The 20,107-nt window shown below is 45.1% G+C and overlaps 1 protein-coding gene across 21 annotated transcripts in view; it reads left to right on the top strand.

Moving 5' to 3' along the window:
• The window catches only part of LOC103691527 (uncharacterized), a 618,188-nt gene that overhangs the window by 482,478 nt on the left and 115,603 nt on the right, over window positions 1-20,107 (top strand). For 4 of the 21 annotated variants that reach the window (XM_087636959.1, XM_087636964.1, XM_087636956.1 and 1 more), the window contains exon 1: window positions 14,577-14,738. The exons of 10 other annotated variants lie outside the window; for them this stretch is intronic. In XM_087636959.1, coding sequence (XP_087493085.1) covers window positions 14,642-14,738 — 97 coding nt within the window. In that variant the 5' untranslated portion in view covers window positions 14,577-14,641. Of the gene's footprint in view, window positions 1-14,566; window positions 14,739-20,107 lie in introns of those variants that run through there. 7 more of the 21 variants (XM_087637004.1, XM_087637011.1, XM_087636999.1 and 4 more) reach the window with 4 other exon arrangements.

Below are 20,107 nucleotides of genomic sequence, written 5' to 3' on the forward strand. Positions count from 1 at the left end.
AAAAAGGGACTTTTATTATTAAAGGTTAGGTAAAATAGACTGAAGTTAATTAATTCATTAGTAACCCTGAGCCAATTACTGAAGCCTTCTCTTATTTATATACTTGTTAACAAGACAGAAATGAGAAAGGCCAATTACAGGCACATGTCCTTCACAAGTTCAGCCACCTCAGTGCTTACACTCTCCTCTCCCTGACACCTCTCCTAAAGCTCCACATGTGTGTCAGATGTCTGCGCTAACTCAAAATAATGCTGGGGCGGGGCCAGCTCTCCGGCCCGCTCTGTTTATTAACATAGCTGGAAGATTCCTCTCACCTAAACATTTTAATATGCCTAATACTGACCGATTCCTCTTAATATTTTCCCAAAGAGTTTTGCTCAGCCTTAGGCGGTTGCAGAAATAAAAATAAATTTGATGCATTTTTTAAATTTATGTAAAATATTTTTTAAATTTATATTTTATTGCTTTGCTATGATGCTTTTATTCTTGAACTGGGATAACTGATTAGCAAATTCAAACAACAGAGTCCTTCAATATACATTCTACTTGGTTTTTAAGGCATATACTAAAGCTGTATAACATATGGATGGGCAGCTTTTTCTAGATTTTTCTAAATGATTGGCAAAATGAAAGTTTCGCTATTCATGGGGGCAAAGTAGCTGCATCATCCACATGGTGCTGGCTCTGCCCTGCCTAGGTGCTCCCCAGTGTCTCCCTAGTGCTAGTTCTGCACTGTCTAGGTGCTCCCCAGTGTCTCCCTAGTGCTCGCTCTGCCCTGCCTAGGTGCTCCCCAGTGTCTCCCTAGTGCTAGTTCTGCCCTGTCTAGGTGCTTCCTAAGGTCTCCCTAGTGCTCGCTCTGCCCTGCCTAGGTGCTCCCCAATGTCTCCCTAGTGCTTGCTCTGCCCTGGCTAGGTGATCCCCAATGTCTCCCTAGTGCTTGCTCTGCCCTGCCTGGGTGCTCCCTAATGTCTCCCTAGTGCTTGCTCTGTCCTGCCTGGGTGCTCCCTAATGTCTCCCTAGTGCTTGCTCTGCCCTGCCTAGGTGCTCCCCAATGTCTCCTTAGGGCTCTCTCTGCCCTGCCTAGATGCTCCCCAATGTCTCCCTAGTGCTCTCTCTGCCCTCCCAAGGGACTTTGATAAGATCTCCAGTGTTATGAGACATAAGGAAAAGGATTGATTAATTCCCTTGTCCATCCATATTCTCTTCACACATTTGTGCCAGCATGAAGCCAAAAAAAAAAAAATCAACGAAAGTCAATTGACATTAATGTTTCAATAAATTACTGATTGTTGGAATGAGCCAATGGGGATCATGAGGATTTTTAAATTTTTTTTGCTTTATATAAGCAAAGTTTATCATGGTTAAATGACACCAGGGGGAAAAAGACAAAAACAACCCATAGTTCCTACAGTTTCTCTTTTTATCTGCCCTGAGAATATTAAGGCATGATCCGTTGTTTTTGCATTATAACAGTTACAATCCAAGTTGCAGAGGTAAACAATCTCAGTGGGATGGGTAACCCAGGTCCTTGATTCTTTAAAAGGCAAAGTTTAAGAATCTACAGGCTCCTTAACCCGGAAGCTTTTCTCAGTGCAAAATGAGTGCTCCCGGGTTCCACACTCTCCTGTTCACAGCTATTCCAGTCTTCTTTTTCGCTTTCTTAAATAGCTGTGACCTTTTCCTCTGCTGAGTGAGTGACTGAGGCAGGATAGTCACCAAGGTTTATGACCTTTGTAGCCCCAGAACTTCAGCACTTGCCAGGCAAACAGAAAAGGAGCCCAAGTCACCGCTTAATCCCCTTAGCATGTAGTTAGTGTGCCCTCCACTCTCACTCCTCAGCCCCCCACATCTCAGGCCTTGGTTGATTAGAGAAACTCTTGCTTTAAATGTATCAACATATCTTAATTTTCTTCAGTAAGTGCCCTAAATCAGTGACACGTGTCCCATTATCTATTCATTATGGAACCAACCCTCCTCCAAGATTAGAAATCTATACTAATTTTTCATCAAATCAACTGGTTTTTTTTTTCATTTTTAAATTACTATATGAGTTTTAAAGTGTGTGTGTGTGAGAGTGTGTGTGTGTGTGTGTGTGTGTGTGTGTGTGTGTGTGTGTGTGTGTGTTTATAAATCTCAGATGTGTTGCTTTGGGTCAGGACCACACAGGCCCTGGTTACTCTGCCTACTTCCTTGTCTGCTGCAGGCAGTTTTCAAACACCATGTAAACCAGAAATGAGCTTCCCGACTCCAGCCTATGGGGTGATGGGTTTAATTCATTAGTTCACTTTCAACAAGCCTACAGTATCGTTAATTTGTGAATGCTGTTGGGGCCTTCTCGGGATACCTCCTTTCTCTCTCTCTCTCCTTCCTCTCTATTTTCCCTTCTTCCTTCCCCCTCCTCCTCTCCCGACCTTACATTTTCTTTCCCCACTCCTGAGATAAGGTGGTTTCATATACAAGATCCCTTCACAGCTGTTACTTATTTGGTCCCTACAGGCCAAGTGTTACACTGATAAAGATGCTAAAATTCACAGTTAAATGATGCACCCAGGGTCAAACAGTATTTGCCCCCCTGAGAGATTAATAGGTCATCGGCCTCCTTTTCTTTTTTTTTTTAACTGAATAAATAATTGACTTTTTTTTTTTAATTAACGTGAGTATTTCTTATATACATTTCGAGTGTTATTCCCTTTCCCGGTTTCCGGGCAAACATCCCCCTCCCCGCTCCCCTTCTTTATGGGTGTTCCCCTCCCCATCCTCCCCCCCTTGCTGCCCTCCCCCCAACAATCTAGTTCACTGGGGGTTCAGTCTTCCACTGGTGCTCTTACTAGGATATTCATTGCTACCTATGAGGTCAGAGTCCAGGGTCAGTCCATGTATAGTCTTTAGGTGGTGGCTTAGTCCCTGGAAGCTCTGGTTGCGTGGCACTGTTGTACATATGGGGTCTCGAGCCCCTTCAAGCTCTTCCACTTCTTTCTCTGATTCCTTCAGCGGGGGTCCTGTTCTCAATTCAGTGGTTTGCTGCTGGCATATGCCTCTGTGTTTGCTGTATTCTGGCTGTGTCTCTCGGGAGAGATCTACGTCCGGCTCCTGTCGGCCTGCACTTCTTGGCTTCATCCATCTTGTCTAATTGGATGGCTGTATATGTATGGGCCACATGTGGGGCAGGCTCTGAATGGGTGTTCCTTCTGTGTCTGTTTTAATCTTTGCCTCTCTATTCCTTGCCAAGGGTATTCTTGTTCCCCTTTTAAAGAAGGAGTGAAGCATTCACATTTTGATCATCCGCCTTGAGTTTCATTTGTTCTAGGCATCTAGGGTAATTCAAGCATTTGGGCTAATAGCCACTTATCAATGAGTGCATACCATGTGTGTTTTTCTGTGATTGGGTTACCTCACTCAGGATGATATTTTCCAGTTCCGACCATTTGCTTACGAATTCCATAAAGTCATTGTTTTTGATAGCTGAGTAATATTCCATTGTGCAGATGTACCACATTTTCTGTATCCATTCCTCTGTTGAAGGGCATCTGGGTTCTTTCCAGCTTCTGGCTATTATAAATAAGGCTGCGGTGAACATAGTGGAGCACGTGTCTTTTTTATATGTTGGGGCATCTTTTGGGTATATGCCCAAGAGAGGTATGGCTGGATCCTCAGACAGTTCAATGTCCAATTTTCTGAGGAACCTCCAGACTGATTTCCAGAATGGTTGTACCAGTCTGCAATCCCACCAACAATGGAGGAGTGTTCCTCTTTCTCCACATCCTCGCCAGCATCTGCTGTCACCTGAGTTTTTGATCTTAGCCATTCTGACTGGTGTGAGGTGAAATCTCAGGGTTGTTTTGATTTGCATTTCCCTTATGACTAAAGATGTTGAACATTTCTTTAGGTGTTTCTCAGCCATTCAGCATTCCTCAGCTGTGAATTCTTTGTTTAGCTCTGAACCCCATTTTTTAATAGGGTTATTTGTCTCCCTGCGGTCTAACTTCTTGAGTTCTTTGTATATTTTGGATATAAGGCCTCTATCTGTTGTAGGATTGGTAAAGATCTTTTCCCAATCTGTTGGTTGCCGTTTTGTCCTAACCACAGTGTCCTTTGCCTTACAGAAGCTTTGCAGTTTTATGAGATCCCATTTGTCGATTCTTGATCTTAGAGCATAAGCCATTGGTGTTTTGTTCAGGAAATTTTTTCCAGTGCCCATGTGTTCCAGATGCTTCCCTAGTTCTTCTTCTATTAGTTTGAGTGTATCTGGTTTGATGTGGAGGTCCTTGATCCACTTGGACTTAAGCTTTGTACAGGGTGATAAGCATGGATTGATCTGCATTCTTCTACATGTTGACCTCCAGTTGAACCAGCACCATTTGCTGAAAATGCTATCTTTTTTCCATTTGATGGTTTTGGCTCCTTTGTCAAAAATCAAGTGCCCATAGGTGTGTGGGTTCATTTCTGGGTCTTCAATTCTGTTCCATTGGTCTATCTGTCTGTCTCTGTACCAATACCATGCAGTTTTTATCACTATTGCTCTGTAATACTGCTTGAGTTCAGGGATAGTGATTCCCCCTGAAGTCCTTTTATTGTTGAGGATAGTTTTAGCTATCCTGGGTTTTTTGTTATTCCAGATGAATTTGCAAATTGTTCTGTCTAACTCTTTGAGGAATTGGATTGGTATTTTGATGGGGATTGCATTGAATCTGTAGATCGCTTTTGGTAAAATGGCCATTTTTACTATATTAATCCTGCCAATCCATGAGCATGGGAGATCTTTCCATCTTCTGAGGACTTCTTCAATTTCTTTCTTCAGAGTCTTGAAGTTCTTATTGTACAAATCTTTTACTTGGTTGGTTAAAGTCACACCGAGGTACTTTATATTATTTGGGTCTATTATGAAGGGTGTCGTGTCCCCAATTTCTTTCTCTGCTTGTTTCTCTTTTGTGTAGAGGAAGGCAACTGATTTATTTGAGTTAATTTTATACCCAGCCACTTTGCTGAAGTTGTTTATCAGCTTTAGTAGTTCTCTGGTGGAACTTTTGGAATCACTTAAATATACTATCACATCATCTGCAAATAGTGATATTTTGACTTCTTCTTTTCCAATCTGTATCCCCTTGACCTCCTTTTGTTGTCTGATTGCTCTGGCTAGAACTTCAAGAACTATATTGAATAAGTAGGGAGAGAGTGGGCAGCCTTGTCTAGTCCCTGATTTTAGTGGGATTGCTTCAAGTTTCTCTCCATTTAGTTTAATGTTAGCAACTGGTTTGCTGTATATGGCTTTTACTATGTTTAGGTATGGGCCTTGAATTCCTATTCTTTCCAGGACTTTTATCATGAAGGGGTGTTGAATTTTGTCAAATGCTTTCTCAGCATCTAATGAAATGATCATGTGGTTCTGTTCTTTCAGTTTGTTTATATAATGGATCACGTTGATGGTTTTCCGTATATTAAACCATCCCTGCATGCCTGGGATGAAGCCTACTTGATCATGGTGGATGATTGTTTTGATGTGCTCTTGGATTCGGTTTGCCAGAATTTTATTGAGTAGTTTTGCGTCGATATTCATAAGGGAAATTGGTCTGAAGTTCTCTTTCTTTGTTGGGTCTTTGTGTGGTTTAGGTATAAGAGTAATTGTGGCTTCGTAGAAGGAATTCGGTAGTGCTCCATCTGTTTCAATTTTGTGGAATAGTTTGGATAATATTGGTATGAGGTCTTCTATGAAGGTCTGATAGAATTCTGCACTAAACCCGTCTGGACCTGGGCTCTTTTTGGTTGGGAGACCTTTAATGACTGCTTCTATTTCCTTAGGAGTTATGGGGTTGTTTAACTGGTTTATCTGTTCCTGATTTAACTTCGGTACCTGGTATCTGTCTAGGAAATTGTCCAATTCCTGCAGATTTTCACGTTTTGTTGAATATAGGCTTTTATAGTAAGATCGGCCTCCTTTTCTGAATGAAGTCCCAGCCTTGATGAGAGGAAATGTCCTAATGTCCTAATGGTTTTTTTAGGTGGTTTCTGTATAAGTCATAGAATGAAGATGATGTGGCCTTGTGCAATGTGCTGCTATTCTGAAATCTCTGTGCATACAGGATCTCTTCCCTCATCCTAGTGAGGCAGGGTGCAGGTCTTCTGAGCCCCCTCAGGCACTGGGCTCAGAGCTGTCAATACCTTACCTGAATAACGCAAGTCTGCTGGGCAGACCTAAAGTCCCAGCATTCAAAGCATTTGCTCTTGACTTTGTTCCCGGAGCCTTGGCAAGTCCTTAGCACTCTGCCTCTTAACTGAGGATAGTGGCTCTGTGTGGACTCTCAGTGGAAGCCAGCTGGCCTGTGGGAAACAGACTGGCTCCTCCGTGCCATGTCCTCATGAATCTCCTCAAGCCTGCTCTCCCCAGAACGTTCCAGCGAGCCTTAACACCTCCGTGTTAAGACAGACAACTCTGCCTTTGATCTGAAACCCTCAATGCGGCAGCCGCCATCATCCCTCCTACCTGCCCTCCTATTCCTTATTCATGCCTGTAGCCCGAAGTCCAGGCTCGTGACTCCTCCCTGGATCCGCGCTGTCCCCTGAACCTTCTGCCATGCCCACGGGGGCTCAGAGGGAACAAGGTTCGTGCTATCGCTATCGGTGTCTCCCCGCTCCAGAGAACTTACAGGTGTCTGGGAATAAGCCACGTGGCTTCATTTTTGTTATACCTGAGGCTCTAACTTTTCATTGAACTGTCTCAACTCCAGTCAGGGTCTCCATTCAGTACAGACAGTGCCTGGGTAGCATTCTGGTAGCAGGGGAAAGGAACCCCACGGCATCCCCAAGCCTGAGTGGATCCCTTAGCTCTATAACTGCTCTGGGTATTATACCTAACCTATCTAGGCAGCTTCTCATCTTCAAAGTGGGTGCCTATAATATACACGGCTACTAGGAGGGAATTTCATATTTAAAAAAAATACTTAAAAGCCTCCCATGGTGCCCAACACATAGGAAGGGCTTATACCAGTGGGACTGAATGGATCTAAAACGGCTATTGAATCCCAGCACGGCCCAGATGTTCATTCCAGCTGTGGGAACAACTGGACTGAATCCAGACCTCCGATCTGTGTGTGCATTAGAACAGTTTCCTTGTTCCTCGTGTGTTTGTCACTGTTGAGGCTTATCACAGTATCCCCGTTCACCCATCTTGAAATTAAAGTCCATCTGTCCACCTAGCTGGGATTAATATACAGTGATAATGAAGAAGTAATGATACCATATGAAAAAGAAACAACAGTGTCGGCTTCAGGGCTGGAGAGATGGCTGCCGGTTAAGAGCACTGACTGTTCTAGGTACCAGCATGGCAGCTCACAGCCACTGTAACTCTCATTCCAGGGAATCCGACACTGGTTTCTGGCCTCTGTGGGTGCCAGATATATACACGATGCACATACATACATGAAGGCAAAACACTTGGACATACAAAACAAGGATGAAATACGTTTTAAAGTATTGGCTCGAAATTAAACCCGGTTTTGACTTTATTTAGCTCTCTCTAGTTCAATCTCTCCTAACAATGATAACTCGGGGGTTATATTTGGGTCAGTTGTTTTATTTTGTTTTTATTTCTTTGTATTGGGAGGGGGTGAGGCAAAAATTTCGGTTTATAGCCCAGGCTAGTCCAGTCTAACCTGTAGCATGTGGTTGATCCTCCTGCCTCAGTCTTGGGTGCTGGGATTACAGGAGTGAACTCGGCTGAAACTTTTTTACTAGAGAAAAATGTAAACAATTCATTATAGAAATGATAGCATATTGTTCCTGCAGCTCCACACATTAACATCAAACATTATGAGAATGACTCATAATCTGTTTAATCTAAACGTGCTTTCTGTCCATTTAATTACATAATAATTTTATATATAAAAATGTTGACGATTGGAACGGTTTTTATTTTCACTTCTAGGGAGATACGTTTTTAAGAAAGGTGCATGTGTGCATGCTTGTTGTGGAAGTGTACGTGTGTTCAATGTATGTGCATATGTAGGCAGACAAGTGTGGAGAGCAGCAAAAAGCCTCAGGAGTCATTTCTCAGGCTCCACCTACTTTAGTTGTTGAAACAGAGTCTTTCTCCGGCCTGGAGGTTCGCCATTGCTGATAATTGACTCACCTTGCAAGCATGAAGATCTCCCAAGTTTGATCCCCACATCTGTGCAAAGTGGCTGGTGTGGGGGTGTTCCTTTGAAACCTTGCACTGGGGAAGTGGAAGCAGATAGATTCCTAGAACTAAGTCTTCAGCCGAACCCATACTCGGCAAGTTCCAGGTCAGAGAGAGTATATAGTAAGTAACCATAACAAATAAAGTAGACAATAGAGCACACACACACACACACACACACACACACAGAGACGCATACAGACACACAGACACACACATTCACACACACAGACACACACAGACCCACACACACACACACACACACACACAGAGAGAGACACATACAAACAGGAAAATAGGACAAATCCTGTTTTAATAAGGGTGTATACGGAAAGAAAATTAACTGCCTATATTGGGCCCATTATTCCAGCCAGCCAGCAACATTTGTGCTGAGTCTCTCCAGAGGCTCACAAAACAATGGCTCCCAGAAGTTAGAACAGGGAGGAGGTGAGTTCTGGGTAAGCATTGTTGTGTGAGAGAGGATCCCCATGCTGAGAGGTGCTGTTGCCATCCCTGCTGAAGGAAAGGCCTTGGGACTCTGACTCAAGTATGTATGCACCTTATGTTTCTCTAAACTGTGGGTCTTAATTGCTAGAACTATTTTTATGAAATCATTCTGTGCTTCCTTATGCTTTGCGGGGTCTGGTGTGCTCAGTCTCAAATCTCTCTTATGCTGTTGCTTTGAGACATCTTGAGCCATTCAAACTAGAAGAAACTGTCTCTTGTTTGCAAAAGAAGTAGCCAGCCAAGCAATGTCTTGGAAGGTCTTACTTTATGCGAGGGGAAAATGTTCTTTTTCATTATAAGCTAAAATAAGAATTGATTTCAGGACAGAGAGGGAACCAGACACTGGAAGGCGCGGTGGGGAAGCAGCCCACAGCCGAGAGTGGAGCAGAGACTCTTGGCACGTCAGCTAGTGTAAAGCATCTCACAGGATGATCAGACCCCAAACAGCTCCTGGGGATTTGAGTTCCCAGCCCCAAGAAGACATTTACTTCCACATTATGCAAAGTAAATGCACACGGAGACATGCTATGTCACATGGCAAACACTGAGGCCTTTACCTGAACTACTCCATGCTGGCTTTGCATCAACGCAACGTAACTGCCAACCTACTTCATGGGACCCCCTTGTCTGCCATAGCATTGTCAAGCCAGGTTGCATCTGTTGAAGGGCATTTTCCCACGTCTTGGTGTCTCTGACAGCAGAACATTAAATCTTACGACGAGTGAGGTATCTTAGTTCAATTCTTTGTGTTTTTAAAAATACATAAATCGTGAAAGTATTTAACTCATGGCGTGCGAAGTAAATTGCTAGAAATAATTCACGTAGGTATCGTGAGGTTGGAGAGATGGCTCAGTGGTCATGCGGTTGCTGTGCAAACACGAGGACCTGAATGTGGATCCCCAGCACCCACAGTTTTAAGAAACAAGACATGGTAGTGAGCATCCGTACACCCAGTGCTGGGGACACAGCTAAAGGACTGTGCCTGGAACCTGTTGACCATCATACCAGCCAAGCAATAAGGTGGTTCCTCGAGGGACCCTGCCTCAAAACTCTAAGATGGAGAGCAATAGAAATGATGTTTCTCTGCCACGCATGTATGCAGGTGCACATGACAAGCAAACAAACAAACGACAAACCAGAGACTTACTTTAACATATGAATTAAAGCCATGATGTCAGATCTACCCCTAAGCTTAGTCCATAACAGACTGCCAGTAGGAAATAGTCACTGATGCTCTATGTACAGTTTTTGAGTTTTGAAATCTTTGGCATTTCCCTCGTTAGTCATAATTTATGTTTGCCAGCAAGCTAGAAGCTAATCCCTTTGCCAAACTCCTTAAGTTGGCTCAGAATCCGCCAGCTGAGTTACTCACCAATTTCCTTCATTTGTCTGGCAGAGAGATTCTGACCCTAAGGGCTAGCCACACCACATGGTCAAAATAAAAGGTTCTGTGACTGTCTAAACTGCTCTGTTCTCTGAGTGTCTGCTGAGAATTAAGTATAAGCTGTGAATTCGCTTCCAAGGGTCCTGGCCTGTTGTAGGCACTGTGCAAGAATTACTAGCAGCAAGCTGAGAGTCATCAAGGGGTCTGGACTGGGGAGCCATGCAGGCTGGATCCAAACCTTCCCTGAGGGTAACCCTGAACGAGTGCTTGGCATCCCTGTCACTTCCCTCTCCCTGTGTGGGTTTGAATGAGAATGGCTTCCATCGGCTTGTTGTGTCTTTGAACATTTGGTTCCTGGTTGGTAAACTGTTTGGGAAGGATTAGGAGGTGGGCCCTTTTTGCAGGAAGTGTGGCATTGGGGGTGGACTTCGAGGTTTCAAAAGCCCACACCAAGCCCCATCTTATGCTCTCTGCCTCGAGTCCGTGGATTGGCTGTGAGCTTTCAGCTGCTGCTCCAGAACTATGCCTGCCTGACACCACCCTCATCACCTCTATCGTGAAGTAACTGAAACTGTAAGGAAGCCCCCAAGTAAATGCTTTCTTCTGTAAGTTGACTAGGTCATGGTGTCTCCCACAGCAATTGAACAGTGACCAAGACACCATCGTTAAAGAAGTTAGAACTTTTGTTGAACTTCCAGAGAAAGACCTGAAGTGTCCAGTGCTGGGAAACTCTCCTCTCGTAAAGGACATATTCTGCTCCTGTTCTTTTTCTGTCAATGATTAAAATAATGTTAACTCTAAGAGTCTTAGGCTGCTTGCAAATAGTCCCTCTGAGATGCTGAGAGTCGTGTGCCTAGTTGACAAAGCTGGCCCGCTCAGCAGCAGTTGTGAGTCTGAAAATGGAACATTGGGCAAGTCTGAGATTGCTCCTGGCCACTGCTGCAGTGTCTAACATCAGAACAATTTATCACAACTTAAAATTCCAAGTAACACGAGCACCGGCACTCAAGAGAGGATCGTGAGGCCCACTGGGAATGTTTTGTCATTGTTATTTAACGTCGGATCTCACTATGTCCACTAGGCTGGTCTCCACCTCACAGAGATCCACCTGCCTCTGCCTCCTGAGTATTGGAGTTAAAGACACACAGCAACATACCCAGCAAACTGACTGGGATTTCAGGAGGGCCTCGGGTAACATTTGGCAGTAAGAGTCGGTGCTGTTGGGGGCTGGGGATTTAGCTCAGTGGTAGAGCGCTTACCTAGGAAGCGCAAGGCCCTGGGTTCGGTCCCCAGCTCTGAAAAAAAGAACCAAAAAAAAAAAAAAAAAAAAAAAGAGTCGGTGCTGTTTTGGTGCTAATCACAGCCACCCAGCTTATGTCTCTGAGCACTGAGCTGGGGTGTGGCTTTTGACTTACTGGCCATGCAACCCACACAGCAAACCAACACCAAGTGAAGTCTAGCCCACGTGTGGGTGATCACTCTGCAGCAGCTCGCCTGAAGGGTCAAGATTCTCTTTCCTCTCTTTGTTTTTAATTCAACCCCCACCCCAATATCAATAGGAAGAGACCATAGCAGAATGTGTTAAAATGCTGATATCCAACATTTTGGTTCTAACACCCAATTATATCACCCAGATAATCCCAAATATTGAGTAAGATTTTGTTGTGAAGGCCAAATGACCTTCCTTTGTTCTGTCGCTTTGTCACCTGTGGCGTATCTTCCAAGGTCACCTTTGGTAGGGAAAGCAAGACCTGAAGTCCTGTTAGAAGCAAATCCTGGAAAGAGCCCGTGAAATGCTCTGCCCACTCCGAACGTTATCCTTAACCCCAAGGCCCCCCCCAAGTTTGAAAGCAACTAGGAAGTGGCGTCTTTACAATGGCCCAAGAAGGGGAAACTACAATAGTGTGACAAAAAACATTTTATCTGCCATAGCTACCAAAGACCTGTGTAACTTCTCACTTTGCTGATGCACTGAGCTGACTATGATCACTTTAGACAATGGTTATGGTAGAAACCAAGAGTTTCCCCCCTGAAACATGCACATTCTCCATCATCACACCTGACTGTGGTGCTCTCTGCTTTCTGCTGACTCACTAGCTCCTACCCAGCATCTCTTTCTTTTTTTTTTTTATTGGATATTTTTTTATTTACATTTCAAATGTTATCTCCTTTCCTAGTTTCCTATGCATAAACCCCCATCCCATCCCCTGGGTGTTCCCCTACCCACCCATCTACCCCTTCCCACCTCCCCACCCTGACATTCCCCTACACTGGGGCATCGAGCCTTGGCAGGACCAAGGACTTCTTCTCCCATTGGTGCCCAACAAGGCCATCCCCTGCTACATATGCATCTGGAGCCATGGGTCTCTCCATGTGTAGTCTTTGGGTGGTGGTTTAGTCCCTGGGAGCTCTGGTTGTTGTCATTGTTGTTCCTATGGATTGCAAGCTCCTTCAGCTCCTTCAATCCTTTCTCTAACTCCTTCATTTGGGACCCCATTCTCAGTTCAATGGTTGTCTGTGAGCATCTGCCTCTGTATTTGTCATTCTCTGGCAGAGCCTCTCAGAAGACAGCTATATCAGGCTCCTGCCAGCTTGCACTTCTTGGCATCAGCAGTATTGTCTGGGATTGGTGGCTGTATATGGCCTGGATCCCCAGGTGAGGCAGTCTCTAGATGGCTTTTCCTTCATTCTCTGCTCTAAACTTTGTCTCCATATTTCCTCCTGTGAATATTTTTGTTCCCCCTTCTAAGAAGGACTGAAGCGTCCACACTTTGGTCATCCTTCTTTTTGAGCTTCATGTGTGGTCTGCGGATCGTATCTTACATTTCTAAGACTTACATAGTAAAGTCCCTTATCCCTGAGATGACTTCCGCATTGTACAATAGGAGCTGAGCAAGGAGGAGAAACCAGGATGGAACTAAGAGGGCTCTGGTCCTCAAGGAGTCTTGTGGAAGAAGGATTTCAAGGTTGTGCATTAAAGAGGGAAGAGGGGGACTAAGAAATGACTTTGTTAGCAAAGTAGTCTTTTTTTTTTCTTGCAAGCTTGAGGGCCTAAAATTGATAACTGTGAACCATGTAATAAAGCTTGGTGTAGGTTCTGGGAGATACACAACCAGTAAAAGTGTCTGTCCCCAAGTCTGACCACCTGAGGTCAATCCCCAAAACTTACATGAGCGCGCACGTGTGCGCGCACGCGCGCACACACACACACACACACACATATAACCACACACAAGTACTTTTTTAAAGGATGGTTATGGTAACACATCCTAGTGTTGGAGACCACATAGGCACTCACCAGTGGGTCTCACTCACCAGCCATACTAGCCTAGTTGGAAAGTTCCAGAGCAATGAGAGACCCTGACTCAAAAACATACATCAAGGGAGATCCTGAGCAACAGCACCCAAAGTTGTTTGTAGCTTCCACCTATAGATGGGTGCACATACAGGCATATATACACACACACATGTACCAGCATACATGTGTACACATGCATGTATGAGTGAAAAGGACAAACACACACAAGAGGGACGCATCACCAATTGTAAATTTATCTGAAAAGAGACGCCCCCCCCCCAGGTCTCAACATAGCAGCTCACAGTTAGGGGAAGCAGCCAGCATACTCCAAGACTCTGAGGGACATAAGCAGTGAGCTATGACCTAATCATTTGAGTCTCACTTGTCCCAAGACTTTACCCTGAATCCCTTTTCCTGTCAGGTTATTAGACCTTCACCATCTAGGATGTTGTTCTGTGCTCGCTCCTCACATCTGAGGTAGGCTGACGAACAGTAGGTCTCAGGGAACAGGCAGGACGTTCATCCTCTTTAAAGAAAGGGAGACCAGATCTTTGCTGCTTCAAGCTATGCCCTTTCTCCTACCTCCCATGTAAACAGAAGCTCACCACAAGGTCATGTAGGATTCAGTGCATTTTCATTGACTCTTTTCCCAAACATGCACAACACCATTGCCTGACTATTCATGTTTGCCATTCTCTTCTTTGACAGAGGAGGGAGGGAGGGAGGGAGGGAGGGAGGGAGGGAGGGAGGGAGAGAGAGAGAGAGAGAGAGAGAGAGAGAGAGAGAGAGAGGTTACAGGTATCCACCTATGCATATATAAGATCATACTCCTCATTTGGAACATAGAGAATGGGATTATTTTACTGAGGGTAGCAAAAACTTGGATGGAGAAATCCAATCAGACCACAGACCCTTGCTCTGTCCAAATGAAGTCTGCGGCCTCCCAAATGTGACACACGGTGGGAACTGGGCCCATGCAACCATCCCATGAATTGAGATGAGTGCCACTCCGTGCCGTGCCCTCAGGGCATCCAAATGCCCCAGACAAATCAAGGTATTTCAGGCTCAGCATTTTACAGGGCCCTTGTTAAAACAGTAGCCGAGCAGACATGCATGAGTTCAGGCTTCCAATCTGTCAGAATGCATTCCCTTGGAGCAGTGAGCGGCTGACTCTCCCGTTTCCACCCAGCCTCTGCCTTTGTCACTAGAGCACACTGGCGAATCGTGCAGTACAAAAGACAATGGCTCAGCATGCCTTTCTGACTCCAGTACATTCTTTAACATGAATTTGCCTAACATACACAGGAATAAAAGACAAGAAGGTGGAGAAGTCGGGGGTACTCTAGAGCCAGACCTGATCCTGTACAGGCTGATTTGGGGTGAGTTATTCTGATGTGCCTCTGTTTCCTCATGACTCAAAGGGGGAGGTTAGTGTTGCGATCTTGAAAACTTTTTTAAAGCTTAAACAATGTGATCTTTGCCCCACACACAGAAAAACGTTTGGTACCTAGCGAGAGTTTCATTCTCCAGCAAGGTTGTCAAGAATGAAGGAAAGCGGGCAGGGAGGAGAAAGAACCCAGCCTGCAATTGTAAGATGGCTAGGAGGCGCAGAGTGCTGTCAGCTGTCTCTCCAGTCCACGTGCCAACCATGGAACAGGTTGCAAACAGGCCAGTGCTGAGGCTCCCTGAAGAGTGTTATCAGGTCCCTTAGGTGTGGAGTACAACTGGAGCCTCTCCCATCCCCTCTTCTCCCTTTCTCCACCCATCCCCCACTGTGTGTGTGTGTGTGTGTGTGTGTGTGTGTGTGTGTGTGTGTGTGCGCGCGCGCGCGCGTGCGTGCGCGCCTGTGTGGGCATGTGCCTGCGTGCCCGCGTGTGTTGTGTGTGTGCATGCACTTTGTGCTTGAGACAGTGTCCTACTGACTTAGTGCTCACCAAATAAACTAGGCTGGCTGACCACTAAGTCCCAGGGATCCCCTGTCTTTGCCTCCCCAGTGCTGGGATTACAAGCACCTGTTGGGTAGTTCTGGGGATCCAACTTGGGTCCTCATGCTTGCAAAACTCCCCAGTTAGATGTCGCATGTCTGACAGGCCACTGGGCAGTGTTGACACTGGAGGCTTATGACCCTGCATTGAGAAGCAAAGTTTTTTTTTTTATCTTTATTAACTTGAGTATTTCTTATTTACATTTCGATTATTATTCCCCTTCCCGGTTTCCGGGACAACATCCCCCTAACCCCTACCCCTTCCTTTCTATATGGGCTTCCCCTCCCCATCCTCCCCCCATTACCACTCTCCCCTCAACAATCACGTTCACTGGGGGCAGTCTTGGCAGGACCAAGGGCTTCCCCTTCCACTGGTGCTCTTACTAGGCTATTCATTGCTACCAAGAGGTTGGAGCCCAGGGTCAGTCCATCTATAGTTTTTGGGTAGTGGCTTAGTCCCTCAAAACTCTGGTTGCTTGGCATTGTTGTTCATATGAGGTCTTGAGCCCCTTCAAGCTCTTCCAGACCTTTCTCTGATTCCTTCAACGGGGGTCCAGATCTCAGTTCAGTGGATTGCTGCTGGCATTCGCCTATGTATTTGCTGTATTCTGGGTGTGTCTCTCAGGAGAAATCTACATCTGTTTTAAGCTCGCCTTGTCCCTAAATGCTACCGAGACTCTCTTGGGGTTGAGAAAACCCATGCATAGGGGTTTTGCAGTCACCTAACCTCCTCTATCATGCTTGTCATAAGTCAAAAAAGATTTAAACTCCCCCTAGGGGAAGTTGGAGGTGGTTCATGGTGGGGGGGGGGGTTCATAATACATTGCATACATGTACAAATTTGTCAAGTGATCATATTGTCATATTTTAATTTATAAAAAAGATTTAGAAGTAATTACTGCTTCAGAGGGAACAGCATAGATTACCTTGAATTACACAAAATGCTTTTAATTCTCAAGCTCTGAGGATTTTCTCCTTAAAACAAAAGAAGTTTTCCTTTCTTATCATTATTTATAAAATAAAGGATTGAGATATTTCTGAGTGGGGTAAACTATCCCCATCTACTTCCTAAACTGAAGGAGAAAAGGCAAACCTCCTCCTGCCTGACTTGAAAATGCCCATGCAGCCCAGGTTTTAATTCTAACTTAGTTACATATCTCAAAGGAGACAGGACTGCGATGCTCACGGATACACAAGGCGCTGAAGTTTTTTTTTTTGTTTGTTTGTTTTTTTAACTTGAGTATTTCTTATTTACATTTCGAGTGTTATTCCCTTTCCCGGTTTCCGGGCAAACATCCCCCTAATCCCTCCCCCTCCCCTTCTTTATGGGTGTTCCCCTCCCCATCCTCCCCCCATTGCCGCCCTCCCCCCAACAATCACATTCACTGAGGGTTCAGTCTTAGCAGGACCCAGGGCTTCCCCTTCCACTGGTGATCTTACTAGAATATTCATTGCTACCTATGAGGTCAGAGTCCAGGGTCAGTCCATGTATAGTCTTTAGGTAGTGGCTTAGTCCCTGGAAGCTCTGGTTGCTTGGCATTGTTGTTCATAAGGGGTCTCGAGCCCCTTCAAGCTCTTCCAGTTCTTTCTCTGATTTCTTCAACGGGGGTCCTATTCTCAGTTCAGTGGTTTGCTGCTGGCATTCGCCTCTGTATTTGCTGTATTCTGGCTGTGTCTCTCAGGAGCGATCTACATCTGGCTCCTGTCGGCCTGCACTTCTTTGCTACTGAAGTTTTTCTTAAGAAGTCTGAGTGTTAAGGAGCTTCTAGCTGTCAGGGTGTTTTCTTCCAGGTCAGAGCCAGGCCCTACCAAACAGCCAAGTAGGAGGCTGTACAGATTTGAAAAAAATTGTTAATTTGGCAAAATGGCATGGTTAGCCTTTCGATTTCACAGCTTCCGAGTGAATTAATGCTTAAGCTGCTGATCATTTCCCTCATTGCTCTCTCAGGGCCCTCTACCCTGAAGCACAGGCAGCACAGAAATGTCAAGTCTGTGGATGTATTAAAACACACCCGCAACAAAGCGGCAAGCATTGATTCTTTCTACGTTTCAGCTTTGTTTGGTTTTGTTTTGCTTGAGGAAAGACTTCATGTGCCCAGACTGGCCTCAAACTCACTATACACCAAGATGAACATCTGTTCCTCGTGCTTATAGCTCAGAAGTTTATTTCGGGCATTATTCCCTGTTATGTGGTGCTAGAGACGGAACCCAGAGTTGTACACATGCTAAGTAGATGGTCTACCAACTGAACCACAACTCTAAGAGATCTCATTACCAAAAATTTAAAGCCCCAAACCACTACATATGACTAATTCGTGTGTGTGTGTGTGTGTGTGTGTGTGTGTGTGTGTGTGTTAGCATTCAGGCTCAAGTTCACACTAAGGATTGGAGTCATGACCTCACACGTGCTTCAGAACCCACCCTCAGCCTCTAATTCTTACATTTAATTCCACCAAGTTCTAGAGCCAGAGCCTTACACTAGGACTCACCAGAGTTTCTAACAGCCAAGTAGGGCACAACACAGGTGCAGCAAGTTGGGAAGTACTCAGGGCAGGCACTGCTGGTTGAGAGGTGCAAGGAGCTGTGAATTAGCTGGGAGGTGTGCAAACGTATGCCAGGGAGAGTGGTTACAAGAATCACTGCCCCTGGGTTCTGCAACCAGAGTCTGGCATTTCGGTGCTGTGGCTGAAAACACGAGGCAGTTTCCATGCCCGTCTCCCAGCTTCTGTTCAACAAAGCCAGTTTTGGCTTTCGTAGTCTGTGTCATCCCAATCTCTGCCTTCATCTTCACAAGAGATCCACCCTCTGATGCAGGTCTGCATCCAAATTCACCCTTGGATAAGGAGGCTCTTCTGAGTGACTCGTACCAGAGTGTGAGTGTGGTCTCATCTTAAATGAATGCACATTTGGCAATCCTGTCACTAAATGTCTCATTCTGGGATATTAGGGGGCGAGGACTTGAATATATGGATTTGGGATGGGGAAGGCACAGTTCATACCATACGGTTGTCCTTACCACTGAGCTGTGTGACCTCGAAGTATAAAAACAGCCATATAAAACATAGACAGAAGCAGACCTAATGACTACACCTGCAGTCCCAGCACTTGGAAAGCAGAGGCAGGAGGATTGTTGTGAGTCTGAGGCCAGCCTGATTTATGTAGAGAGTTCTGGACTGGCCAGAGCTACTTACTTAGCAAGACACTAAGTCCCTGTCTCAGTAAGGAGCTAGAGAGATGGGTGGGTGACTAAGGGCACTTGTTGCTCTTGCACAGGATCCAGGTTCAGTTCCCAGCAGCCACATGGGAAGTCCTCTTCTGGCCTCCATGGGTACCAGGCATGCTCCTGATGTACATGAGCACGAGAATGCACATGCACACACACACACACACACACACGCACACACACACACACATATACACGCACACACATACACACACACATACACGCACACACACACATACACGCACACACGCACACACACACACACTTGCGCACACAAGACACTCAATCACATAAAACAAAGTAAAAAACAGAAAGAGAAGGGAGGTAGAAACAGAAAGAAGAAGGAAGGAAGGGAGAAAGAAAAAGCATACGAAGCAATATGCCAATTGCCATGGTTATTAATCAACAAAGCTCTACCCACAAAAGCAGCATCAGGCTACAGGCAGAATGGCGGAATGTGCACTTCTGCCTCTGAGCCTCGCCTTTGGTCTTGATGTAGGAAAAGAAAAAAAATAGGCATAGCCGTTTTATATTTTGTGTCCTGGTCTTAATGGTTCATTCACATTTAAGCCTTAATGTCTTATCTTTGCATTCAGATGATATCTGCATAGTCACAATTAAACATCTCATGTCGACTTCCCAAGGATGACCCTCATAATCAGCCCACAGTTTGTTTTGCAGCTGAATTGGAGAGACAGAAATGGTTGCATTTAACACTGTACTGCATGCTTGAATACTGAGTGAGAGTGTATCAATCACTGACCATCATTCTTGAGCTTCTTAAATTGCTAGGATGCATGCACAGTTGTCCTGAAACACACATGTCTCCTTCTGTGTAATTAATATTCCCAAGCGCCTTTCGTGGTCTGTATCAGACTGTGCACAGTTAACCCTAGACAACACAAGTATTGTCTCCAGGGTCTGCCACTGCTCTAGAATGCGCACAAAGAGCACCAGTGCCATCCAGACTTGTCTACTCCTTGGCCTGAAGGCTACCTGGAACCAAGTATGGCTGTGAGTACTACACATACATTCTCAACACACTCATCCATACCCCACATGGACCACAAACACACTCACACACATCCACACTACACACACATCCACACTACACACATCCACACTAAACATACATCCACACTATACACACATATCCACACTCACACACATCCACACTCACACACATCCACACTACACACACATCCACACTCACACACATCCACACTCACACACATCCACACTAAACATACATCCACACTCACACACATCCACACTAAACATACATCCACACTAAACATACATCCATACTATACACACATCCACACTATACACACATCCACACTATACACACATACACACTCACACACATCCACGCTAAACATACATCCACACTCACACACATCCACACTCACACACATCCACACTACACACACATCCACACTACACACACATCCACACTCACACACATCCACACTCACACACATCCACATTCACACACATCCACACTATACACACATCCACACTCACACATCCACACTATA

This window comes from Rattus norvegicus, chromosome 2, assembly GCF_021556685.1.
Source record: "Rattus norvegicus strain SHRSP/BbbUtx chromosome 2, alternate assembly SHRSP_T2T, whole genome shotgun sequence".
Classification (NCBI taxonomy): domain Eukaryota; kingdom Metazoa; phylum Chordata; class Mammalia; order Rodentia; family Muridae; genus Rattus; species Rattus norvegicus.